At 45.9% G+C, this 27338-nt stretch overlaps 2 protein-coding genes across 4 annotated transcripts in view; one reads left to right on the forward strand and one right to left on the reverse strand.

The window, feature by feature from the left end:
• The window catches only part of Nhsl2 (NHS like 2), an 82095-nt gene that overhangs the window by 41771 nt on the left and 12986 nt on the right, over nt 1-27338 (forward strand). The window contains exon 2 of one of the 3 annotated variants that reach the window (XM_036174247.1): nt 27060-27215. The exons of the other annotated variants lie outside the window; for them this stretch is intronic. Coding sequence (XP_036030140.1) covers nt 27060-27215 — 156 coding nt within the window. The remainder of the gene's footprint in view (nt 1-27059; nt 27216-27338) is intronic. 3 annotated transcript variants of the gene reach the window in all.
• On the reverse strand, nt 22555-27177 carry Rtl5 (retrotransposon Gag like 5). The gene is made up of 2 exons (XM_036174250.1): nt 23386-27177; nt 22555-22932 (listed from the first exon to the last, which is right to left on the reverse strand). The coding sequence occupies exon 1, from the start codon at nt 26595-26597 to the stop codon at nt 24822-24824; it is 1776 nt and encodes a 591-aa protein (XP_036030143.1). The 5' UTR covers nt 26598-27177; the 3' UTR covers nt 22555-22932; nt 23386-24821.

Here is a 27338-nt window from a genome sequence, read left to right on the forward strand (position 1 = left end):
AATTATTTTAAGAAAAAAAATTACTCCTTCATTAAGTCGTGTTGTTATAGAAACCAGAATTAGGAAAGTAACGTGGCCATGGAGGTTAGGTGCAATGTTTGGGGACAGGGGATTTTCCAAATAGTGAAAAACAATTTGTGACATGCTTCCCTGGCCTTTGTCTCTAGGCTGGGAATGAGGGTAAAGGTCAGTTTAGAGAGCCCACTGCCCCATCTGGATAGGTCACTTGGCAAGGCCTTGCCAGTGGAAGGCACCAAGGCATGAAGCATTATGTAAGCTGAAGCTAATTGAGGGGTGTCCAGCACCACCCAGCATGCAAATTAGCACCTCCACTCAGCAGCAAAGTGAGTGTCCCAACTTCCTGGAACTAAAAGAAGGCAGCTAGATCTGAAAAATTAGCAATACCTGTTTTTCTTTCTTCTTCTTCTTCTTTTTTTTTTTTTTTTTTTTTTTTTGTTGGAGCTGAGGACCGAACCCAGGGCCTTGCGCTTGCTAGGCAAGCACTCTACCACTGAGCTCAATCCCCAGCCGTAATACCTGTTTTTTACTGGCTTTTTTTTTTTAAAGACAGGGTTTCTCTATGTAGCCTTGGCTGTCCTGAAACTCTCTTTGTAGATCAGGCTGGCCTCAAACTCACAGAGATCTACCTGCCTCTGCTTCCCTGATGGGAATAGGTATTTGCCACCACACTGACCATAAATGTAATTTTTAAAATTTTTTAAAGAAGTCCTAGCTGGCCGGGCACACGCCTGTAATCCCAGCACTCAGGAGGCAGAGGCAGGTCGATCTCTGTGAGTTCGAAGCCAGCCTGGTCTACAAAGTGAGTTCCAGGACAGCCTCCAAAACTACAGAGAAACCCTGTCTCGAAAAACCGGAAAAAAAAAAAAAAAAGTCCTAGCTGGGGTTGGGGACTTATTTCAGTGGTGGAGCGCTTGCCTAGCAAGCACAAGGCCCTGGGTTCGGTCCTCAGCTCCGGGGGGGAAAAAAGTTTAAAAGCCTTGTGAAAAAACACATAAGGTTTCCTTTTTTCAGAATAGTGATGCTAGAGATGGAACCCAGGTCCTGGCATGTGTTAGGCAAGTGCTCTAACACCAAACTACATTCCCAGTCATTAAAAATCACTTATTGTTTGAAACTGAGACAGGGGCTCACTCTGTAGTCTAGGCTAGCCTACAACTCATGATCCTTCTGCCTCAGCCCCCTGAGTGCTGGGATTATAGCCATGTACCACTACATCAGGCTCAGCTAGGACCTCTTTTTTTAAAAAACTTTTAATTTACACATATATGTATATATAATGATATACATACATATATAGTAAGAAAATGCATGACCAAAAGATTCTCAAAAAGAGCTTTTAAAATTCATTTTAGCCAATAAATAAAAACATAAAAATTACATGTATCCACGGGGTAATGTTTCCATGAATGTGTATATCAGTTAGGCTAACAATCAGCTCCTCAATTGCATATCTTGGAAGTGTATCTGCTTTTGCTGAGTGGGTTGGGAAATTAACTGCTAGAGGGGCCTGAATTTCAATGTGGATCTATTGTTTACCAACTGTGACCTGAGTAATTTATAGCACCTCTCTCGGTCTCATTTTTATAATGAAAATGTGTTTTGGGAATTAGAGATAATGTATGCACAGGGCTTGTCTTGTGCCTGACATATAATAGAGACCCAATAAATGCTTTTGAAGACTTGCCTAGGGAACTTTTAAAAACAGTTCATGTTGAACCCAACTCAGAGCAAATAAGTCAAATGTGAGGTTCAGAATGGGTACTTGGATGTCCCTGGATGGTTCTAAAGTTCAGGCAGGGTTGGAAACCTGTACTTTCAGGCAGGTGTATGTCCACCCTGGGCTCCTAATTGGGCAGATAGATAAACAAGCTTATAGAGGAAACAGTACTGAATACTCAAGCATACATAAACCAGCACATGGGTATCTACCACCAGATCATACTGTAGGGTTCCAGAAATGGTGATTATGGCTTCTTCCCCTTAGGCAGTAGAGAGGACAAAGGTCAGCAAGCCTGACAGTGCTGATGATCAAGACCACATCCAGGGTGCTGGGTGTGTGACTGGGATGTAAACTCCATGAAAAGCTAACTGGAAGAATTCCAGACGCACACCATCATCTCATTGCTAGGGAGGCTGAAGGCAAGATCAAGGGAGTTGAGAGCCAGCCTGGGCTATATAGCAAGACTCTTTCTGGGGGCGGCAGTCGGAGGGGGGGGACAGAAACAGAGACAGAGAGAGAGAGAGAGACAGAGATTGTAGCAGCCATTTCATGGTAGCATTTTAGTAGCAGGGAAGGGCTGCAAGGACTCTGAGCAGTCAGGCTATCTTCCTCAGAAGAAGGAGTAGGTTTTTTTGTTTTTTGTTTTTTTTTTTTCAAAAACAGCTCAAGTGGAATCCATGCATTTGTTCATTCAACATGCATTTATTGAGCATCTATTATGTGCCTCAGACTATGGATATGCTGGCAACCAAGACAGACAAGGTCCCTGGCCTAAGGGTAAGGCAAGCAGTTAATAATGAAATCAATAAACATGAAAAGTTTTTTTCTTTTCTTTTTTTCTTTTTTTTTTTTTCTGAGACAGGGTTTCTCTGTGTAGCTTTGTGCCTTTCCTGGATCTCGAACTGTAGACCAGGCTAGCCTCGAACTCACAGAGATCCGCCTGCCTCTGCCTCCCGAGTGCTAGGATTAAAGGCATGCGCCCCCACCACCTGGAGGAGCAGCAAGAAGGCCTCTGTGATGAGAAATGTACAAGCAAAGAGAGTGGTGAGCAATGAGGTCAGATTGGGGGCAGGGAGCAGAGGCAAGCTCACTCAGACCCTGGATCATCCTGAGAACTAGCATTTTAGTACAGTGTGATGAGAAACGGGGAGGGGAACCATGGGATGTGATTTGTCTTTTTCTTTACTAACAGCTTGAAATAGGTTTCACTTGCCAGACAACTCACCTGTCTAAGGCATACAATCCAATGGATCTTAGTGTATTACTCCCAGATACATGCGACCATCACCACATTTGAGATGAAGACTTTTCTTATCCCCAAAAGGACATATTTCACTCATGAACAGTCACTTCCCACTTCTACCAACCCTTCCACCCACCCCTGCCTTAAGGCAAGCACCCATTTATTTTCTGTTTCTATGGATTTGCCTGTTCTGGACACTTCATATAAACAGAATCATATAATGTGGGACCTTTTGCGACTGACTTCTGCTATTTAGCATGTTTTCAAGGTTTCTATATGTTCTACCATAGAGCAGCACTTGGTTCTTCATATGACTGAATAAGTTCCCACTGTTTTTCTTTCTCTATTAATATTTGATGATCATGTGGGTGGTGTACTAGTTACTTTCCTATTACTGTGATAAAACCCCATGACCAAGGCAACTTATAGAAGAGTTCATTTGAGCTTATAGTTCCAGAGGGTTAGAGTCAATGATGTTGAGTAGAGGTAACAGGTGTGCATCCTTAAACTCTCAAAGTCTGCCTCCAGTGACAGACTTCCTCTAGCAAGGCCGCACCTCCTACACCTCTCAGTGTCATCAAATGGGGACCAAGTATTCCAATGCCTGAGACTATGGAGGGCATCTCATCCACACCGCATTAGGAGGTTTATTAGTGTTTGCCTATTATACACAATGTTGCTCCAAACACTCACCAGGTTTTCCTATCTTTTGGGTACATGGTTTGGGTAGGTTGCTGGGTTGTATGGAGATTCCATGTGTGAGCTCTCTGTTTAGTCTAATTTGAGGAGTTACCAGGCTGGTTTCCATCGATGCTACACCATTTTCCTCACCAACACTTGTTATCTGATGTTTCCTGTTGCTGGCCACCCTAAAGGCAAAGAGGTGCTTCCCATTGTGGTCCATTTGCATTTCCCTGTGAGTTTGGGCTTCTTGTCAAGTGTTTACTGGTTATTTGAGATAAGGTTTCACTTTGTAGCCCATGGCAGCCTGGTACTCCCTGTATACACCCAGGCTGTCCTCAAACTCATGATGCTCCTATCCCTGCAACCTAAGTACTGGGATTACAGAGTTGCATCACCATGTCCAGCTGTTACTTCCTTTATTATTGTTATTATTTTTAATTTTATGTTTATTGGTGTTTTGCCTGCCTCTGTGTCTGTGTACCACATGAATCTGGTGTCAGAAGAGGGCATTGGATCCCCTAGAACTAGACTTACTGATAGCTGTGAGCCGCCATATAGGTGCTGGAAATTGAACCCAGGTCCTCTGGAAGAGCAGCCAGTGCTCTTAACTGCTGAGTTATCTCTCCAGCCTTTCCTTTTTATTTTTGAATTGTCAAAATGTACAGTACTCTAGACACAAATTCCTTATCAAATACATGATTGGCAAATATTTTCTTCATTGTTTGAGTTACCCTTTATTTTTCTTTTTTCCCTCTTTCTATTTATTGTTGAGAATTTTATACATACATATAATTTGTTTTGATCAAATCCAACCCCCATTTTCTCTTCCAATTCCTCCCCTACCCCTCCACCGCTTTTCCCTCCCATCTTTATGTGCCGTTTTAAATCCACTGAATCTACTTAGTGCTGCCAGTATGGACGTGGGTGTAGGAGCGTCCACTGGATCATGGGCAGCCTATCAGGAGCTGTAGCCAACGTAAACTGACTGTCCTTCCAGCAGCAGCCATCAGTTACCTGTAGCTCCTCAACTAGGGGTGGGACTTCCTGAGCCCCTCCTCGCCCATGGGTGCTGGAATTTCTGCCACCTTGACCCTGTGCCAGTCTTTTCCCTGAAGTCGCAGCTACTGTGAGCCCTTTCGCTGTCTTGGCGGTGAGCTTTGCAATTCAAAAGTTTGTAACCTCGATGAAGTCCACTTTACCTATTTTCTCATGTTTGCTTCTGGTGTCATACCGAATACTGCATGGCCTCATCCCTGAGTGAATTTCAAGAAGAAAATTTCTTTGATTGCTGCGCAGGGAACAGATAGGAGGCAGAGCTACAAGGGACCGACAAGGGATGGCAGCAGCAGAGAGGGACCTTTGTCCACAGCTTTCTGACTCCTGGCTGAGGGTGGATCACTGAACCCTTTGAGGTGATCTGGACCCAGGCACACTGGTGGGCCAGCCTCATTTTCTTGTGCTACTTTTATTTCCATGGCGCTTCCTGCTTCTTTCCTGCTTTCAAACTTGTTGGGCAACTCACACATTTGAAAAGGTACAGGTATGGGGCCAGGTAAGAAGGTAATCTGGGTGGTCTCCAGTGGCTGGGGAGGAGCCTCTGTCATGGTCATTCAGTGTAGGACCCACGAAGAGCCTTTCCTCTTTCTGGACTTCAGTTTCCACATTGGATGCACGTGGGAGCTGTATGAGAGTTGTTATTCGAATATAAGATGGTCTTAAAAATAAAAAAATAAACCTACAGCCAGATATTGGGGTGAAAGCTGAAAGATCAGAGAAGCAGAGCAGACCACAGCCAACCTCACCTCGCCAACTCCTCAGCTGACCCTGTTTCCTCCGACTGAAAGCCTCTGAGTCCTCACCCAAAAGGGTCTCAACAGAACTGCTTTAGTTCCTGTTTCCTCATGCCTTATACCTTTCTCGGCCCTGTCGTCACTTCCTGGGATTAAAGGTGTGTGTGCTTCCCAGTACTGGGATTAAAGGTGTGTGCCACCACTGCCTGACTCTGTTTCCAAATGTGGCCTTGAACTCACAGAGATCCGTCTGATAGGATTAAAGGTGTGTGCCACCTCTGCCTGGCCTCTGTGTCTAGTCTAGTGGCTGACTCTGTCCTCCAATACCCAGGCAAGTTTAGTAGGGTACACGATATATCATACACTGACTTCCCACGGGCTTCTCAGTTCTCACAAGGTAACTAAGCAATAAATATTTATCATGGTAGCAAGGGCGAGCCTACACAAACCAGAGTGATGTTTACAGTATGCTCACCACATCTTGGTTTGACACAGGAGAACTTTCAGAAAGATACACCCAAGGTATGTATCAGCAGTGCTTATCTCTCATGTCAGATTAGGATTTTCCTCGTTCAGTCTGATTGCTTTGATCTCTAACTATGACGAGCTGGTTTTGAAAGAAATAGACAAAGAAAAGCATGACAGATAAGTTTAAAGTTGACAAATTTTTAAAGAGAGAAGTTGTCTAGAAACTATTAGCAGGCAAAGGCAGTGGGAAGGTGGCAGAGGGCTCCCTCATCCGTCAGTGGTAGAGATCTCACCCCACGGACCTCCCTCCCTGCCAAGTCAGCTCTGAGGCTGCCATTAGTACAGGAGGGCTGTTGGGGAGGCTCTTGGGATCCTGGTCTGTGGAAAGTGGGTGTGCGGAGGGGCTACCGTAAACTCAGTGCTGTGAGAACAAGGCCCTCTTCAACACCCTGTCAAGGCCAGGGGAAGCTCTGGAACTGAGCTGGATGCTCTCAGTTGCCCTAAGTTGGGATGAGGTCGCTTGTTGCTGGAGAAGGCGATGTGACATTTAGATAAAGCAACTCTCAAAGCAGGTAGATAATGAAATGCCATCTTTGGGCAGCTCCACCATTGGCAGAGTAATTATCCCTCAGGCAAGATCTGCGCAGCTTTTCAAAGCACCCACTGCCTAGCATAGGTGACCTCCATGAAGGTATTGCATGCTTTTCCTCCTTCTTCCTCTCTTCCCTTCCGTCTTTCCTTTCTTGCGCATATATGTGCTGAGAATCGAACCTAGGTCCTCACGCATACTGGGCAAGCTCCCTACTACTAAGCTGCAACCACACCTGAAGGATTTTGAAACAAGAGAAAAAAATCATTGTTTACTTCAGAGTCCTCTCTGTGTCTACCACTGTGAGCACTGAGCTCTCTTCAGACTCATGTCCTTGGGCGGTGATCTTTGCCGGTCTGCGTGGCTTCCCAGGATCCAGGCACCACCTTGGACCCTATGATCCTTTGACTTCTCTGGAAGTTACCAGTGAGGGAACCTAAGCTACATATGCCCAACTCCAAGGCACCACCCTCTTTCTAGAAACATAACTGCCCAAACTTGCCAACCATTTGTTTCTCGGGCAGACAGACAAATCTTCCTCAGGTTAGCGCTGAGCCAGTTGGTTCCCCGTGTTCACCAATCAGTGTTTGCTGAGCTGGGCTCTGTCAGCGGGACCCAAAGCTGATCTCAACTTGGTAAAGCCCTTACTTTTCGACAAGACGGTTCTCTTTGTAATGACAGCCTTTTTTCCTACCATGAACAAGCCTGAATTTCCTCAAGTTTGGGGGGCAGAGGAAGCTGTAGGCAGTCCAGCTGAGTTAATCTTGAGTTAATCTTATTTGCCTGTGAGATCAATTGGCTGCGGGCACCAGGCAAGTGACAGCATGGGCATTAATTCAGCAGCAGTTGGAGCAGCCTCACAGCCAGGGACTGATTTATCAATCCCTTTAATGGATGGGATCACATTTAGCTAATTGTGTCTGAGGCCGGCAGGAATGAGACGACCGCCTTGTGATATGGGTCCTCCTGAAAGGATTAGAGAATGAGAGGAGAGGGTGGGTAGTTAGTTATGCCACCCTCCTGGCCACTCCTGTTTGAGTTCTGGGTATCCCTGAGTGATGTGTTACTGTCCAAGGCATCATAGTATAGGGCAACTGGTTCTCAGAGTGCTTGCATCAACAGCATCGACATCCCTTGGGAACCTGTTAGCCATGCAGATTTCTGGGTCCCAGCCCTCAGCCAGAGCATCTGGAAGTGCTAAATAATAAATACATAGCTAAATATTCTGTGTTTTCATTGCCCCAAGGAGTTGTGAACACAAACTCTGGTGCTAGGCATCCTGGATTATAGCTGTATGACCTTGGACAAGCTCTCTGACCTCCCAGTGTCTCAATTTCTTCGTTTGTAACATGAGGGAAATAATAGCATGTGCTTCACAGGATTCTTGTGAAGATGAAGTTTGTGCCTAGAGCACTGTCTGGGACATTGGCATATATATATGTGTATATATGTGTGTGTGTGTGTGTGTGTGTGTGTGTGTGTGTGTATATACAATCATATACATATATACATATATGTGTATATATACACACATTTATATGTGTGGATATATGTATATATGTGTGTGTGTGTGTGTGTGTGTGTATATATATATATATATATATATATATATATATATATATATATATATATATATATATATATATATGCCTTCAGCATGACGGTGATGCTAAGGGGACCATAAAGTTCCTGTGATTTTGCTGAGTAAAATTCTATCATTACTGCAATTGTATTTATATATAAATGTGTATGTGTGTGTGTGTGTGTGCATGTACAAAGTTGACATGAGTGATTTCTTTCTACCGTTACAAACTTTTAAAATATGATTCGAGATGATATATCTTTAGACTCTGATGAGTAGACTCTGGTGAAGTAGAGAAGTATAATGGCATAATGCTTCACGAACAAGCAATGGGCAGAGTGGAAGTCAAGACTACTGTAGAGGACTTGGGCTAGGATGACTTCCATACATGGATCTCATCCTCACCTAAGGGCAGGAGAGTGGATCTGTGCTCCTCAGGTGACATGGTAGTAGAATGGAGTTCAAGGTTCCAGAAGTTCGGAAGCAGACAGGCATGAACAAATATCTGTTGCACCAAAGGAAGCTTAACCCCAGTATTGAGAGTGGCTGCTCCAGGAAGTTCAGCTGGGAATGGATGTGAGGCTAAGGCTGGACACAGCAGAGAGGGAGAGAGAGTCCGTCTAAGATGCAGAGAGGTCTTGGAAGCTGTCCGAGTTCATTGATTGCTGTGGAGATGTCTGAATTACCCGAGAAAGCCCAAGTAAATTTCAATTTTCAAAGCTGGTCAGTGGACTCTCTACTCATTGCCACAAGTTCCAGCATCCTGATTGGGCTGTGAAACCTGATATAGGGCCGAGAAAATTGATTGCAAGACCAAGATCCAGCTTAGGTGATTGGAGTGGGGGTGTGTGGGGGTGAGCTTGAAGCTCCAACCATGCTGCTTCCTGCCCCAACTGTCAATTTTAAACTATGCTCCCCAGAATGGTATATTTCTTTGCATTCCAATAAACACTTTAATTCTTGGTGGGCCCAGTGCCTGCTAATATATGGTCACTGTTGGGGCTCCACTGCAATGCACTGGGTTTTTGCAGCTTGTCACAGTTCCCCAGTCACATTTTCCCACCTTGTCTTGATGCTTCAGTAGGGTTTTGTGGTACACTTCTGCTTTATAAGGCTTTTTGGGTTGTGTTTTTTGTTTTTGTTTCAGAACAGCTTTATTGAGTCAAAGCTTGTATATACCATATAATCCACCCTTTTCCAGTTGTGCACTTCAGTAGGTTTATACTACACTAAAGTAACTTCACAGAATATGAGCCATCACCATTACCAATTTTAGAGCATCACCCTAATGTGCCCATTAGCAGTCACTCACCATTTCCTCCCAAGCCTCTCTCCAGCCTTAGGCAAGAATTGATATATTTTCTGATTTTGTGAACTTGCCTGTTCTGGATGCCATAAAATAGGGTCATTCACTATGTGGCCTTTTGCAGCCGGCTTCTTTTACATAGCTTGGTGTTTTCAAGGTCTATCCATAGTGTAGAATGTATCAGTACTTCATTCATTTTTGTTGATGGAGAACTTTCTATTGTATGATTGATTGGTTTATCTACTCACCAATTGATGAACATTTGTATTGTTCTACTTTGGGGTCAAAGTAAATAGTTCAGCTATGTACATCCATGTTTAAAGATTTTATATGGACATATATTTTCATTTTTCTTGGGTATATTACTAGGAGCAAAAGTGTTGTAGCATGTGGTAACTCTGTTTAACATTTTGTAAGACTGTTTTCCAAAGTAGATTCATCAGCAATGTATGAGGGTACTGGGTTCTCCACATCCTAACTAACATGTATGTGATTATATTATCATCATCGTTGTTGTTGTTGTTGTTGTAGCTATCCTAGTGGATGCAAAGTAGTATTTTTTTATTTGTTTCCCTAATGTTTGTGTGTTGAACATCTTCTCATGTGTTTATTGGCTATTTGTGTATCTTGTTTGGAGAAATATCTTTTAAGATCCCTTGCCAATTTTTTATCTGAATTATTTATCTCATTGATTTATAAGAGACACTTACACATTTTAGATGCCAGTCTCTTATCATATACGTAGCTTGCAAATATGCTCTCAGATGCTGTAGGGTGTCTTTTAACTTTCTGCATGGAATTATTTATAACAAAAAGTTTTAAACTTTGATGAAGTCCAGTTTGTCTGTATTTTTCCTTCATTGTCATATCTAAGAAGCTGTGATCTAATCCAAGGTCTCCAAGATTGATACCTATGTTTCCTTTGAAGTTTTGTAGTTTTAGATGCTATGTATAGGTCTTTGACATACTTGGATTTACTTCTGTGTGTACATAAGAAGAGATTCTAGTTCCACATTTTTGCATTTACCTAGCCAGTTGCCCAACACCACTTGGTGAAAAGACTTTCCCATTGGATGGAATTGGCACCTGTGCCAAAAGTTAATTGGTAATAGATGAGTAGGCTTGTCTCTGGACTCTCGATTTTGTTATATTGTTTTATATATTTAATTTGAAGTCTGATAATTAAGATTTTAATTATCAAAAACTTGTATAAAATTTTAAAATTAGCAAATAAATCATCCAACTTTGTTCTTTTTCAAGTTTTAGCAATTTTGGGCCACCTGAATTTCCATGTAGACTTTAGAATCACTGTGTGAATTTTGTACAAAGAAAAGAAAAGTGTTAAAAGAATTGTGTTGTGTCTGTATACCAATATTGGTAGTATTTTAATAATATTAAGTATTCTGATCCATAATCATGGCATATCTTTCTGCTTGCTTTCAAAGCTGTCTTTTCCATGTTTTGTAGTTTTCAATATACAAATTTTGCACCTCTTTTGTTAACTTTGTTTCTATGGGTTTTATTGTTTTTGGAGAGGAGATGTTGGTACTGCAGATTGAACCTAGGGTCTTATGCATGCTGATGAAGTGCTCTACCACTGAGCAATATTCTCACCCCTCTGTTTTATTTCAATTCTCTTTAGACCAGGCTGGTCTTGAACTTATAAAGATCTGCCTGCTCTGCCTTCTGAGTGCTGGGATAAAAGACATGTACCACCATGCCCAGCTTTATTTTAATTTTTTAAAGAAAAAGTCTTATGTATCTTTGGCTAGCCTTGAACTCACTGTGTAGTCAAGGATGAACTTGAATTTCTTTTTTTTTTCCAGAGCTGAGGACCAACCCAGGGCCTTGGACTTGCTAGGCAAGCGCTCTACCACTGAGCTAAATCCCCAACCCCGAACTTGAATTTCTGATCACTCTACCTCCACTTCTCTAGTGTTGGGAAGGCAGACATGTGGCACCAAGCTGGTTTTATTCAGAGCTGGAGACTGAACCCAGGGCTTTATACATGCTAAGCAGCCATTCTACCAGCATCTTCCCAGCCCTCTTCTTGTGCTTTTATTTTGAGATAGGGTCTCACTAAATTCTACAGGCTGGACTTGACTTCTAGCCCAGGCAGGCCTTGAACCTAAGACCCTTCTACTTTAACCCCCTCAGTAGCTGGGGTTGCAGGCTTGAAACAGGCCCAGGTTCTGGCTTTTTTGTGTGGTGGTGGTGGGGGCAAGTTTTGAGACAGTTTCTCTGTGCATCCCTGGCTGTCCTGGAACTCTGTCTGTAGACCAGGCTGGCTTTGAACTCACAGAGATCCATCTGCCTCTGCCTCTGCCTCTGGAGTACTGAGGTTAAAGGTGTGTGCCACTGCCACCCAGTTAGGCCCAGGTTCTTTATTCTTTTTAAAAAATATATTTACAGCTGGTCATGGTAGTGCATGCCTTTAATCCTAACACTTTGGAAACAGAGAAAGGTGGATCTCTGTGAATTCCAGGCCAGCTGGTCCACAGATAGAGTTCCAGGACAACCACGGCTACACAGAGAAACCCTGCCTCAATACCTCCACCTGTATGAGCGCGCACGCAGGGGCTGTAGGTAGGTATATGCATATTGTGGTGCACATGTGGGGTTCAGAGGACCACTTTTGGGAGTCAGGTCTCTCCTTTCATCTTGTTTCTGTTGCTGAATAGCAAATTTCAAGATAACTAGCCCACAAGTTTCCAGGTGATTCTCCTGTCTCTGCCTCCCATGTCTATGTAGGAGTACCGACTTTATAGATGTTCACCACCACATCTGCTTTTTACATGTATTCCAGGCATGGAAGTCAGGTCATTGGGCTCATATGGGTAGTGCTTTTACCCATCACGTCATCTCTCAAGCTCACATTTCTTTCTTTTTCCATGATGATACTGTAAGTAGAATTGGTTTCTTTTTTGACTAGTGTTCAGCATTGGATATCAAATGAACCTTGTATATGCCAGTCAGGGGCTCTCCCATTGAACTACAGACCTAAGTCTTTGTTTAGAATTTTTATTTGGAGACATGGTCTCATAAAGTTGCCCAGGCTAGCCACAGACTTGATATCTTCCTGTGAATGCCTTTTGAATAGCTGGGATTATAGACTTACACTATCACTCCTGATTTATTTTCTTATTTCATTTCAGATTTGTATTACAAGTATATAATATTACATTTTTATATGATTCATAGGCTACAACCTTATCAAACACATTATTTTTAAATAGATTTCTAGTGGATTTCTTAGACTCTTTCATGTATGAGATCATGTCATCTTTGAAATTTAGTTTACTTCTTCCTTTCCGATCTGTATGTATTTTATTTAATTTTTAATTTAATCATTCTGGTTACAACCTGTATGTATTAGTTACTTTTCTGATGCTATGATAAAATACCATGATCAAAAGCAGCTCAAGTGTTGGGGATTTAGCTCAGTCGTAGAGCACTGGGTTCGATCCTCAGCTCAAAAAAAAAAAAGCAGCTCAAAGAAGAAAGGATTAATTTTAGCTTATAGTTCCAGAGTGGTAAAGTCCATAATAGTGGGGAAGGCATGGCAACAGGAACAGGAAGCAGAGAAATTACATTTTGTCTGTATAAAGAAAGCAGACAGCTGGAACAGGAAGTGGGGTGAAGCCATAAAACCCTCAAAGCCCACCCCCAGTGATGCAAAAGGTTCCATAAGTTCCCCAAACAGCATCACCAATGGGGACCAAGTGTTCATATCCATGAGTCTGTGAGGAGAATTTCTCATTGAAACCACCACCACACTCCAGGGTAATGTTGAATGGAAGTGGTAAAGAGCAGATACCCTGCTCTTGTTTCTGATCTTAGGGGAATGTATTCAGTGTTTCAACACATTAAAAGTGATGTGACTGTGAGTTTCTCTTCCATGCCTTTTGTCTATTCTTAGTTTGTTTGCATGCTTTTATCACAAGGATATTGAATTTTTTTAATATCAAATCATTTTTGTGCCTTTTTGTTGTTCAAATCTTAGATGGTCTTTTAATAAAAAACCCAGAGCCAGATATCAGGGTGAAAGCTGAAAGATCAGAGAAGCAGAACAGCCAGCCACTAGTTCTTACCTCTATAAAATCCTCAGCCTAAAGAGAGTGAGTTTCTATTTCCTCACGCCTTATATACCTTTCTCTACCCTGCCGTATTACTTCCTGGGATTAAGGGTGTATGTGCTTCCCAAGCAAAGGCATGAGATCTCAAGTGCTGGGATTACAGGTGTGTGCCGCCACGGCCTGACCTCTATGTCTAATCTAATGGCTGGCTCTGTCCTCTGATCTTCAGGCAAGTTTATTAGGGTACATAATACATCACCACACCTTCTAAGATTGATCATGATTTTGTTTTTCATTCTATCAATATGATGCATTACATTGATTTTCAGATATTAAAACAATCTTTCATTCTTAGGATAAATTCTACTTGGTAGTGGTATATGATTCCTTTCATATATTACTGGATTTGGTGTGCTAATATTTCGTTGAGAATTTTTGCATTCATACTGATAAGAGATGATGATCTGTACTTGTGTTGTTTATTGTTGGTATTAGTGTCAGAGTAGTACTGGCCTAATGGAATAAGCTGAAAAGTGTTACATTCTCATCAATATTTTGAAAAAGTTTATAAAGAATTGGTGTTTTCTTTAAATATTTGGTAGTCTTCACCAGCGAATCCATATGTTTCTGGCCTTCTTTAAAAAATTCCATTGTGTATATACTACATTTTATTTATCCATTCTTTTTTTAAAGATTTATTTAATTGTATTTTATGTGTATGAATGCCTTTCCTGCATGGAAGTCTGTGCACCACATGCATGCCATGTTCATGAAAGCCAGAAAAGGGTGTTAGGTTCCTTGGACCTAAGCTGCCATGTGGGTGCCAGAAACTGAACCTGGGTCCTCTACAAGAACAACAATACGCCATCTTCCCAGCTCCCTGGGCTTTTCTTTGTAGGTAACTGTAACACAAATTCTAATAGATCTTATTAATAAAAACCCAGAGCCAATATCAGGGTGAAAGCTGAAAGATCAGAGAAGCAGAGCAAGCCATGGCCACTAGTTCTTACCTCACCAACTCCTCAACCTGAAAGAGCTCCAGCCGAAAGGGCTTCTAGCTGAAAGGGATGCTTCTGCTGAAAAGTTTTCTAGTTCTGTCTCCTCATGCCTTATATACCTTTCTCCTTCCACAATATCACTTCCTGTCTTAACCTCTCTAGTGCAAGATTAAAGACATGTGTGTACTTCCTAGTACTAGGATTAAAGGAGTGTGCCACCACTGCCTAGTTCTGTTTTCTCTCCTAGACTGAGTCAACCTCATTGTAGTCCAGGGTGGCTTTGAACTCACAGGGTTACACGTGGATCTCTGCCTCCAAAGTGCTAGGATTCAAGGTGTGTTCTACCACTGCCTAGCCTCTATATTTGATCTAGTGGCTTGTTCTGTTCTCTGATCTTCAGGCAAAGTTTAATAGGGTACACAGTATATCACCACAGGTAACTTAGTCTCTTTAGTTATTATAAGATCATTTGAAGTTTCTATTACTTCTTTAGTCACTTTTAATTTTTTTTTATTTTTCAATAGTGTGTGTGTGTGTAAGTGCAGTCATGAGCATGCCACAGAGCATGTGTGTCTTAGCCACTGTTCTATTGCTATAAAGAGACACCATGACCAAGATTACAAAAGAAAGCATTTAATTGGAGGCTTGCTTACAGTTTCAGAGGATTGGTCCACTGTCATCATGGTGAGGAGCATGGCAGCACATGTGGCTCTGGAGCAGTAGCTGAGAGCTTTGCATCCTAATCTGGAGGCAGCAGAGAGAAAGACAGAAACAGATAGACTGGACCTGACATGGGCTTTTGAAACCTCATAGTTCACCCTCAGTGACACACTTCCTCCAACAGGACCACACCTCTTGATCCTTTCAAACAGTTCCACTCCCTGATGACTAAGCATTCAAGTATATGAGCCTATGGGGGCCATTCCTATTCAAACCACTACAAGATGTGGAGGTCAGAGGACAACTTTCTAGAGTCAATTCTCTCCTTCTACCATGGCCTCTAGGGATAGAAGTCAGGTCACCAGGTTGGCACAGCAAACACTTTTATCTGCTGGGACATATTGGTGGCCTCATCTTCAGGCATTTTTGACAGTTTGTGTCTTTCTAGGAATTTAGTGTTTCATCTAGGTTGTCTTTTTGGCATATAACTGTTCCCAGATTCTTCCTGCCTATTCCTTTTGCTCCTATAAGGCCAATTGTAATATCCCCATGTTTACTTCTGAAGTTTAGTTGTTGAGAGCCTTCTGTCTCTTATTCTTGGTCAGTCTAACCAAGAGTGTTTGAAATCTCATTGGCCTCCTTCTGCCTGTGTTTGAACATCTAAGAATGCATATGCATGTCCTTTACAGGCAAGAAAGTAAGTCTCCTCATTCCTGCTTATGTAGCTCTTAGCCTGAACCCCAAAGCATACTTTTCCGTTCCTTGTGCTAATGGAAGCAGATTATTCTGAACTAGTGTCTTTACTAACCAGTGGCTATGGTGCACAGGGCTGTCACATTCCTATCTCTCACTGTGGAAATTAAGCTGCAGCTTTTTAGTACATGGCCCTCAGCCAAAGTGGCTCATTTCTGAGTAAGTATGAGGGCCTGGAACAGAGCCTAAGGCATCAGGTTCTAACAGCAGGGACTCTCAAGCAAAGCTTTGTAGATAGGCCCATGGCTTGATCATATGGAGCACCTACATTGTGTCCTGAATGGGAACTGAGGCAAGGAAGGCCTCCTACTGTACTGACCATACGTCTTCTTGGTCACAGTGCCCAGTACTGTGCTGTCCTGGTTGGCAGGGACTCAGATGACAGGTGGGAGACTCGGGAAGGCAGGAAAAGGCATTTGAGATACAGGGCAAGGGCTGATTCTGACTGATAATCTAGGGTGACTGACCCAGTTGGTAATTTTTCCCCTTTTCTCTGCATGTCCCAAGTCTGGCCCAGGTCCTAGGGCAAAGCATTCATGAGTTCAGAAAATGTGGTTAGAGTTGATAACATGTCTACTTCTAGATTATTTCCAGACTGATGAAACATCTGTGTCTCTTGCAAGCAGCTCTTCATTTTAAGACAAAGCAAACACCACCACCACTTCCTTGGTGAGAAAATAAAAAAAGAAAAAAAAAAAAAGAATCAACTCTCTGGGATGGGTGTGTGGTGAGCTAGAAACCCAAACCAACTGTGACAGCGGCAGCCCCACCCCGGGCTGCTGACTCAGGACCAAGAGGAAGAGGGAGCTGCCAGACTTCATGATTTCTGTAAACAGTTCTTGAAAGAGAAACCACACACTTGTCCCTCTGCCAACCGCAGCTTGTCCCCACAGCTGACAGGGCAGCCATTGTCTTGCCTCTGATACCCTGTGGCAGGCAGGACTCTTGGATGTTAACTCCATGGATCTCTAGTGAGTCTACAGCTAGAATTTAGGGGATCTGAGAACTGGGGTAGAAAACCAATTTGATCTTTTCTCCCCTAACCACGAACAGAATATTAGCACTTCCTCGAAGTATGAATGTAGGCAACAAGAATATTAGCCGAATCAGGATTTTCTCACCAACAGAAATCACAACTGTTTTTATATTGTGATACAGTTGTTACGTCTCAGAAATCACCAGACTCGAATCTCTAGCCTTGCCACTAAAGCCGTATGATTAATCTGTTATTAGAGATAGAACTGGACCACGAAATGATTTAAAAAAAAAAATGACAGTCTCATATGATTGATCTCCTTTGTCACACTACATGTTTTATTTTGTTTTATGCATGTAAGGCAAGGAAGAATGTTTCTTAAAAATGTAATTTTGGGAAAGGATCCAGGTTTGCTGAACTGCCAGAGGAGTCCACATGTGACTTTGGAAAGCTTAAGACCTACCTACCCTAAGCCGGCGGTTTTGGCACACGCCTTTAATCCCAGCACTTGGGAGGCAGAGCCAGGCGGATCTCTGTGAGTTCGAGGCCAGCCTGGGCTACCAAGTGAGTTCCAGGAAAAAGGTGCAAAGCTACACAGAGAAACCCTGTCTCGAAAAAACCCACACACACAAAAAAAAAAAAAACACCTACCCTAGATCTTAGAGCAACTCTGCTCCTTGGGCCTACTTTTGTGTTTTGTTTTCATGTTTGTGTGCTTTTACCTGTTTGTTTAGAAGGTCTCACTAGATAGCCAAGGCTGGCCTTGAATTCGGTCCTCCTGCCTCAGCTTACCATGCCTGAGTCCTGGTGTGTCGTTGTTTTGATTTCCTTGAGACAGGGTTCTACTAGGTAGCCAAATCTGGCCTAGAACTTGCCATCCACCTGCCTCAGTGCTGGGATTACAGTTGTGTGTCACCATGCCCAGCTCTCTGGGCCTTCATTTCTGAAGCCCACAACTTTGCCTATCTGCATGCTAGTGTTAGACTGGTCAGCTTCACCTCTGTGCCGTGTGTCTTAATCTACCAAAGCAGGCCTAGTAGTGCTACTCATACGAATGTTGTGATGATTAATAAGTGGAAAGCTGACTAGGTATTGGCTATTATAATCATTCCTGGTTCATATCAACGAGCTCATTAATATGTTCTATTATTACCTCCATTTTTAGAAAAAAGAAAACAAGACTTAGAGAAACACAGGGTATGCATCACAAGAGCGGCAGAGACCAAGTTCAAGGCTTAAGTCTGTGTAAACCTTAAGCCCAGTGGAGGCCACTCTTCACTACAAAGTGAGAGGAGGTCATGGCCCCCAGAGAGATGATGGACACTGCCAAGGAGCTCAGTTGAGAAGGAGCAGCTGGGTGCCTGGCAGTCTGAAGAAGCTAGTCTTTGCTCCCTGTCCTCAATATAGCAATTAAAGAGAGAAGAAATAATGAAAACCAGATAAAAGTGGTTTTCAGTGTGGCCACACTGAGAAGAGGAAGAGCGAGTCCAAGTCCATATTTGGGGCTACAGACGTGGGGAGTCATCACTGACCCATTACAGTCTGGGCTCTGGTCTGTACTGCAGCTTGGTCTGATAAGTTGTCAGAACTCTTCCTGGGAGGCAGGTTCCTGCTCTGACGGACACCAGGGCTTCAGCCCTTCCCTTCTGGGATTCCTGGGAAATTTTAAATTCCTTGGGGTTCATTGTTTCAGAAGTCTGATGGCAGAAGGGCGGGGTATGAATTTCTCATGGTTCCAGTCCCTATTGTCTCCCCTCCAGTTTGTTATATGGACCTCCCAGCTTCATAAGCACCACAGCAGCCAGGCCTAAGGGGCCAGGCCAACTTCCAAAGGCTACTCCTAATGCAGCATCCATATTCCCGGGGGAAAGCCCACGTTCTCACGCTACACCAGCCCTGCAGCAATAAGCTCATGTTGCAATCCAAACACCCTTGTTCTGAAGTGGAGCTCCAGGCTCATGGTTCAGCAAGGAGGAAGTGAGAAGGGCAGGGCTGTTTGGGAGCAGAGGTGACTTCATGAAGTAATCTTGGCGCTGAGCAGATTGCCGCTGGAGTGGAGCCAAGGATGTTTGTAAATCCTACACCGTTCCCCTTTCCTTTTCTCCTTTTCCTCTATCCCTCTTTCCTTTCCTTCCCTCATTCTTGAGAAGGTTCTCCTTAGAATGCGCAAGTTGGTCTTGAACTCTTGGGCTCAATCCTCCAGCCTCAGCCTCTCATATAATTAAGACTGTAGGGTCATGTCATTGCATCCAGAATGAATGTTTATGAGTTTTTAAAGCAGAAGAATGGGAAGGTCAAAGGCCCAGAGGCATGAAAGGGTGTGTAAGGAGAAGAAGGAAGTGATTGGACGTGTCTGGAGACAGGACAGACTAGAAGGAAGGAGTATGGCTGGGCAGATGAGTGAGCATGCCTACCTTATGACCAGAAAGAAGAATGTCGGAATGTCAGAATCGGGTCCAGGAGAGTCAATGAGGATGAGATTTGTAAGTTCAAAACAGCATGTGTGTCCGTGCCCATGTGCACGCACACGCACACACACACACACACACACACACACACACACACACACACACACCATAACACCACCTCAGACACATGGAAAATGGCTTGATTAGTAGGAGCAGAAATTAGGGAGGGGCTGCTTATAACAACCAGCAAGGAGCTACAGTGGTCCAGGCAAGAGATGAGAGACTCACCTGAGGGTCTGGATTGGCTAGGTTGTCTGGCTTAGTCCATTCCCCAGCCAGGTTTCATTTGTGTGCGCTAAGTGGGGAGAAAGGAATTGCAAGGGAACTGGCCCTCCTTGTTTGGGCTATGTGTGGGTCCTGTGAGCTAAGCCCCTCCCCAGCACTTCACACATTCCATTTTAACCTTTCTCATATTAACATCCAGGGCCCCACTTCCCAGTCCCCACCCTACCCCCATTCCCCATTAGGAGGACTGCTGAAGCAAGAGGCCCCTCTTCTACATCTGTGTGTGGCAGGCAGGAAGAGGGGTGCAGGGAACAGGTCAGAGCCTGCTCACTGTCAGAGGAAATAGCCACCCTTTTAAGCCTTTAAGAAACTGTTTTCTTCCAAGTAGATCCCCTGTTACCAAGGCAACTTGAGAACTCCAGGCTTTGTGTTTCTGCCCAGGGTCCCTGGGGAGAGATGGCCCGCTGAGCTTTCCCTAGCCCGGGCAAGATGCAGGACATGCTAGCTGAAGGTCCTTGTGTAGGGGGAGTTTCTCACCTAATTCCTTGGGTGCTTATCCCCAAGAGGCACCCATGCCATCTCTTCCTGAGCCCCATAAGCCAGTTTTGGCTATGGAGGGCACAGGCTTCACATTGATAGGCCCAGCTTCTCCAAAACAAATGTCTGCACCCACCCTATGACCATCCCTCTTAGAAGCTGAAGCAGGCATTGGGGGAGGGATGAGCTTACACCGGACTATGGTATATGCTGAGGAATTGTTGTTACATGCATTTCTCAATCGTATACTATACATTAGAACTACATATTAGCATCTCCGGCCTGGTGCCTGCTTTGGGAGCTGTATGGGAAGGCTGGGAGGGCACTGGCCGGTAAATGTCATCTGGGTGACTTAGTCCCCACATTAGAATTGCCTAGGAAGCTTTTCAGAAATAGGAATCACAGAGATTGATTCTATAGGTGGTAGAGATTGAGAGCACAGGTTCTGGATGTCGCACTGTTGGGGTGACCCTGAGCCAATTGTGTGAACTTTCAGATCTGTTTCCTCACGAAAAGACCATTTAAAGGTCAGACTGAGTAAACCATGAACAGCCAAGCCAGTATCCCAGGCAGCAGAATCTTCTCCGTCTTCCTCCATATCTTGGGAAAAGGGTTTTGGGAAGCCTCAAGACCCTTTTCATCCTTCTACCCCACTTACTTCTTCCTTTCTTCTCTCCTGGCATGTCCTTTTTCTTGGCATACAAACGGCTGCTGTGAGGTGCAAGGTTCCCTTAGGTTGGGTGCCCAGGATCCCAGGCAGGGCCTGGCCACCTTTGGGTGGCAGCAACAACCCAGAAAAGCAGTGGTGTCTTTGGACGCCCTGCCCACTTGCCCGTGTGCGCTCAGCCCCATCCATTCCCATTTTTGTGTGCTTTCCCACTTAGCTTCTTCAAGCCACATGTCCTACACTCAGGCTTGTCTAAGGCGGGAGGGGTTGTTTTCTTCTTCCTAAATCCTGACTGTGTTTTCATTTTAGAGGTTGGCATCCTCTAGTCCTCTAAGCATCGTGACATTGACAGGTATCCTTAGCAGTCCCTTCTAGTTCTGCACACAGAGGCTTGTTTATACACCTGCTTTTTCAGTTCTGGACCAAACTGCTGCTGCTAGCCTGCTGTGTACCATGCGGTGCGCTGGTTCTGACAACTCAACAGTGTAAACAAACGAAGAGGGCGTGGCCCACAAGAAAAGCCCGCAGGGGCTGGCACACAGTTGACCCTTTTTTTCCTGCTGTCCTTTACTTGCTCTCATTAGTCCTTGTACAAACTGATCCCACTTGCCCCCACCTGCAACCTCATGAGAAACCTCAGGGCTGCTGGGTATCCTGTCTGACCTCCTAAAGCCCTAGAAAGAGTCCCGGTGCTCACGGGGACAGCTCACAGCCTGTATAGTCTCGTCCTTCCCCAGAATGGACAATCTGCACATGCTCAGCACAGCCACTGGGCCAGCCTTGCTGGGCTTCTCTATGGAATAGAGCCACCACCTGACTGGAGCCCCCAGATGCAGTATGCTTGACTCAGAGTCCCCCATGGAACCTAAGATTCCTGAGATTTGGGTTCCTCAGTTAAAAAAAAAAAAGACACTGTTTCTCCATGGGAATCCTATAAGGAGGCAGCGCAGGGCAGAATCAGGAGACAGGCCTGGCTTGTTAAACAGCTGAATGGTTGGAGTGGGGGCAGGGAGGAGCTGTTCTGGGATGGCTACCCAAAGCTACAGGATTGTGAAGAGGCCACTCACTTTCACCTCCAGGGCAGTGACTTCTAAGCCTCTAATCCTTAACTTGAGGAGGGTGAAAATAATAAATCACCTGCTGCCCAGGATGGTTCTCTGCATGAAGGATAATGGTCACCCCTAAGTGCCTAGCCCAGCACTCACAAGTAGTAGGGTTTCAGCGGGGGGAAAAAATGTCTGAACTCACTTCTGAGAAAGCTGAGCGAGTCCCAGAATGGGGTGTAGTTTTTTCTGACTCCACAGTCTATGAGAAAGAAGCCGGGAGGTCTTGCTGGACCTGGTTGGCCTGCTCTGGGAATTTGTTTCCAGCCAGCTCAGTGGAGTCCCATAGCACCATCTAGCGTCCCAAAGTGGAAGGGCCCTCCCTCTTCACCCTGCCTACACTCCTTCCTTCCTTCCAAGCACTGTAGTTGCTGGACCTTCTTTGCCAAGAGAATTTCAAGGCTTCGGGCTAGCACAGATCAGCTTAGGTGTCCGGGAAGTAAGTACTGCAGGTCCCCATCTATGTTCATTCAGTAGCAGACAGACACAATCTTTACACACCCTTTTTTTATTGAGGAGAGAAAGCTTTAGCGTACAGAACAATTTATCTTCACAACACAATAATACAACAGTAACGGGTCACAACAGTAACATATTTGTTTCTCCCAAGCCTCTGGTGTCCTTGGGCTACCCTTATACCCTGCATGCATTCCCCCTCCCCCACCCCCACCCCCACCCCCACCCCCACCCTCAACCCAAGGAGGCACTCAAAGCTTCGGGCAGCTCCTGTAGCTGTCACATCACAAAAAATATTGAAAATCTGGGAAAGAAGGGAAAAAGGCAAAGGAAGTCCAAGGCCCCTCTGGCCCCAGAGGCCTACAAACCAGTTTCCTGCTCATGCATGCTCCCTGGCTGAGGCTACACGTGTTCAGAGTGAGATGCATTATGGGGTCAGGCAAGGCCTGTGCCAAAGAGGTCTCTGGAATTTGAGGTACAAGGCACCTGCCCTTTGCACTTCTCCACAGGCACACGGGCTGCATGACCAGCATGTTGACATCAGCAAACAGGGTCCATAGCTTCGAAGAACAGTGTTTTCCCTTCTGGAACTCTCGCCTGAGGATATAAGCTGAAAAAACAGACACAGAACAAAGTCTTCACATGGTTCTTTCCTCCTGCCCTTGTGGGAATGGGGAAGCCAAACAACATAAATGTCTAACAGCTCAGGAGGGTGAAATGATTCCATACTGCATAGGTGACAGCCATTCAGTCCTGCTGGACCTCCAGCAGGCTGACCTCAGCTTTGAGAAAAGGCAGTGAGAACACACTAGAAAGAAATGAGCAAGTGATGCTTCTGTGTGATGGGATTCTGCATGTGTGCAAGGGGGATATCTTGTCCTTAAAATGTTCTCTGCTTCCCACATTTTCCATAATGACTATATGTTAACTCTTCTCTTGGAGGGAACCATTGTAAAAGGTAGCAACAGGTTTTAGGAATCCAATCCCACTGACCTCAGGCTAAGAAACAAAAGTAATAAAGCAAAAAGGCACCTTACCTTTTGCTGATGAATAGAGATCTCACCTTAAACCAGTCTGAGGACTAGGTCTGCCTAAGGCTCCTCTTCCTAGTTTCCTTCCTCTGGTCTTAGGTCAAATTCTAGGGCTGGGTTTTCATCTTCAGACTCCAGTGAGGACCATACTTCATTTCCAGTTTCCTTCCTGCCGGCCACAGACACCAAGGCTGCGCTTGCCCAGCTGCCTGGTATTGTGCAGCAAGTTAAGTGTCCAGGGACAAGTTGGGACAGCAGTGGATTGGGCTGCCATGTTGTGGCCAGATCTGATATAGTACATGTGTGGTTTTCACTGGAGAAGCAGTACTTTCTGGACCCACACTGAACAGCAGGTCTCTTTCTAAGGGCACCTGAATGTGTGCCCAAGAAGCCCCTGGAGTGTGTAGGAGGCAGTCACCCCTTAAGCCATGCTGGCTACCTGCAGTTCAGCAACAGGCCTGGGGGAGACTGGAGGTGTGAGAGCCATGGAGGTGTTAGACAGCAGTGCTGCATGGGTGCAGTCTCTAAGGAGCTGGCCCTGTTTTCTTCTTTCAGAACTGAGAACTCTGCAGAGTCAGAGGGGCTTCAAGAGCAGGCCAGCAATGCCACCTCCACAGCCTTGAGGACACAGTCTCCTCAGAGGCCTCGAGCCAGGCCAGAAGGGCCATGGTCCTATAGGGATTCACTCCTCAGGATGTCAAACTGAGTTGTGGCGCTGCTGCCGCCGCCATCTCTGCCTCCCCGTCCCCCTCTAGCAATCCTTTACGGGAAAAGTGGCCAAAGCCTGTTCTGAGTGTCCTGGTGCAGGAGTCTAAGGGATGGCCAACCCAGCACTCAGAGTGGAGTCAGTGTGCCACCATCAGCCGGAGAGAGCAAATCTCAGTCCAGCTGTCCATTGCACATGTGGTTTTGTATTCTCAGTGCACTAGGTGCACACTCCCCTTTTAGGCCTTTCTGCTGGAAACAGAGCTAGTATATATTTCTTGGTGCCATCCTGCTCATTGTCTAGTAAGTAGCCTCAGTGGCATCAAGAGTTTAATGTAGCCTGCCCTTTAGGTCACTGGGGCAGATCAGTGAGGCATTGGATGAAGTCCTATTGAGCCGGTCAGGATAAAACTGTAGAACACAGGGCAAAGACACACAGGAGAGGCGACGATTGGGGATCACTAGAGGAGAAAACAAAGGTGACCAGTGTATTGACAAGAACAGGCCCAGACACTTGCTCTCCAACTTATGCGAGGACTGAGCAGAGCTCATGGCAAGAGGACATGACTTCTCCTTTCCTAGATGGCCTTGGTTGGGCCTATTTTACTCTCTGGTTGTGGAATTCTGCAGGTCTTCTTGGAGTTCTTCAGGCCTGGAGCTTTCTTAAGGCCTGGTCAGTAGATGGGGCAGGTAAAGCAGCAATAGCAAGGGGGAAGGGATGCAGTAGAAGGGTGTGTTCCCCGCGGCCAACTCACCCCAGCGTTCACACGCGAATTCGGCCTTGAGCTCGGTGGCCCCCCTGTCTAGGAGTGAGGCAGAATAGCACTGAGGGGTGTCTCTGCATTTGGCGTTGCCCCAAGTGACCTGCATGGTGAATCAGTGGTGGTGGTGAGCTGTAGAAGGGAGAATTGGTATCTGGAAGACCCTCCAGAAGTGGGACTCGATTCTGGTTCCTCTGTCTGCCAGAATGTATTATGGAAGGTGATACACCCAGGTAATTCTCAGCATGGTAGCCGATTGCAGAGCTAACGGTCTGGGTTGAACTGTCAACAAGGACAGGTTCTTCCATCTCCACCAGCTCTCCATGTAGGCCGTGATGGTGGGCAGCAAGTGCATGCATGTGCGCATGCGTGTAGTCATGCACATACACATGTTCATGCTGGATCTCCGCCCTCCCTTGCTCCTGTTCTAGCTCCAGGACCCTAACCTCAAATTCATCTTCCTCCTCATACTTATTTTCACCACCATCCTCGTTCTTCTTCATCTCCTCCTCCTTGTCTTCTTCCTCCTCTTCCTCCTCCTCATCTTCATCCTCATACTCCTCTTCATCATCCTCATCTTCCTCATCCTCCATCTCTTCTTCCTCTCTCCTCATCTCCTCCTCCTCCTCCTGCTGCTCCTCCTCCTCCTCCCTCAGCTCTTGTGAGAAAGCCTTCATGTGCATCCTCTGGTCCATCAGATAAAGCCTGTGGCCGCCTGCCTCATCACCCTCATCCTCATTCTCACAATAGTACTCCACGCCTTCGTTTTCATCCTCGTTAAGAACTGGAGCAAAAGGGCAGAAGCTACCTTGAACTTCAGGGGGTGGGACTGGCTTGGGGACACGCACTTTCCTTTCTATCTCCACACACTCAAGAATCAGCTCATCCAGGTCTGCCATTTCAGTTGACCATAAGAGTTCCTTTCGGAAAAAATCTGACAAGCCTTTGAGGAACTGGTTTTGGAGGCGACAGTCATCCCAGGACAAGAACTGGGCCAAGAATTGAAAAGCATCTGCATAGCTGCCCAGGGTACAGTCTCCCTGCTTCAGCTTACGGATGGCCTTTTTAGCCACGCGCGAGGGGATGGGGCCGCAGAATTCCTTACGGATTTCATCGAGGAAGCGCGGGAAGTTGTCATGCAAGGCGCTTCCTTCCTGAGTGACTGAGATAGCCCAGTCTCTCGCTTCCCCTGTGAAAAAGGAAATCAAAAAGGCCACCCGTTCCGCGCCCCCAGGGAAGTGATCCTCGTGATCTGCTATGAAAGTCTCTAGCTGCATCAGAAATTCAGCCAGGTAGACTGGGTCGCCTGAAAAGGGTTCTATGTCTGGCCGCTCCAACGGTGGCAGAAGGACCTGGAGGGGTGGCTCCTTTGACGCGGGGAAGTGCAGCTCCGACTGGGACAGGCTGGGTGACAGAGGAGGGTCAGTGGACCCGTCGGGATTGGTATAGTCCTGGACCACGTTAATCAAAAGATCATCTGAGACATACTCGGGATCTGTGCGAGGAGGAGGCCAGCACAGGAAAGGCACCTCCTCCTCGGGAGCGGGATCGGTCTCACTGAGCAGTAACTCAAAGTTCTCCTCCGCAAGGACGGGCACTATGGGTCCCTGCCACTGGACGTAGCTCGAGACATTGCCCCGCAAGGAATTAACCTCGGCCAAGGCTCTTCCGAGCTGCAGGCCCAGGTGGGCATTCTCTCCTCGAAGAGCATTTAACTCCTCTCGCAGGGCCACATTCGCCAAGAGGAGGCTATTGAGATTTCCCGCCGCCTCTGACATCGTGACTAGTTCCTGGGGCTTTGAGTGTCCCGCAGTTGGGGGCAGGGAGTTATAGGGACGGCGAGAGGAGGCAGAAATGAGGAGGTGGGCGCAGGAGGCGACCAAAGTGCGGCCACAGGGTCCGCGACGGGGCGCAAGCGAGCCCGGGCCACACCCACAGGGGCTCGGTCCGGGGACGCGTTACCTCGCAGCAGGGGTCGGAGAGGGCGGGCAGCGGCGCGGGACCCGGAGGTGGCAGGCACAGGGCACGGCTGAGATGCTGGCAGCGGCGGAGCGGACTGAAGCAGGCGGAGCGGGAGGGAACGGACTGCAGCAGGATCTGTCGAGGAAAAATCTTGCGGACAGCGATCTCTCGCCTTTTAAGCACAGCCACGCGCGCCCCCCGCAGGGGCGGGCCTTCGGGAACTGAGGGAGCCCACTGGCTCCCGCGGCTGCGCTCTCACTCACTCTTTCCTTCCCTAGCTGCAGCTAACTCGGGTCGGGAAAATGCGACAGCGACTGCCCACTCGAGGTCGTCATGGCGACAGCCAGTGAACGTGTTCCTCTCCTCGGGCAGGCCCCCGAGTGTAGAGGAACTGCTTCGCGAGGCGCAGCTCAATCTCCAGAGCCTGTTGCAAGGTACTGCGAGGGAGGGGGGCTGCTTAGAGGCGGCTGCGCAGCAGGAGGAGGGCAAAGAAGAAACAGGGAGCCGCGAAAGAAAGAAAACAGTTCCAAAGCATCTCTCTTTTCACCTTCCAGACT

Source organism: Onychomys torridus, chromosome X (genome assembly GCF_903995425.1).
Source record: "Onychomys torridus chromosome X, mOncTor1.1, whole genome shotgun sequence".
Taxonomy (NCBI): Eukaryota; Metazoa; Chordata; class Mammalia; order Rodentia; family Cricetidae; genus Onychomys; species Onychomys torridus.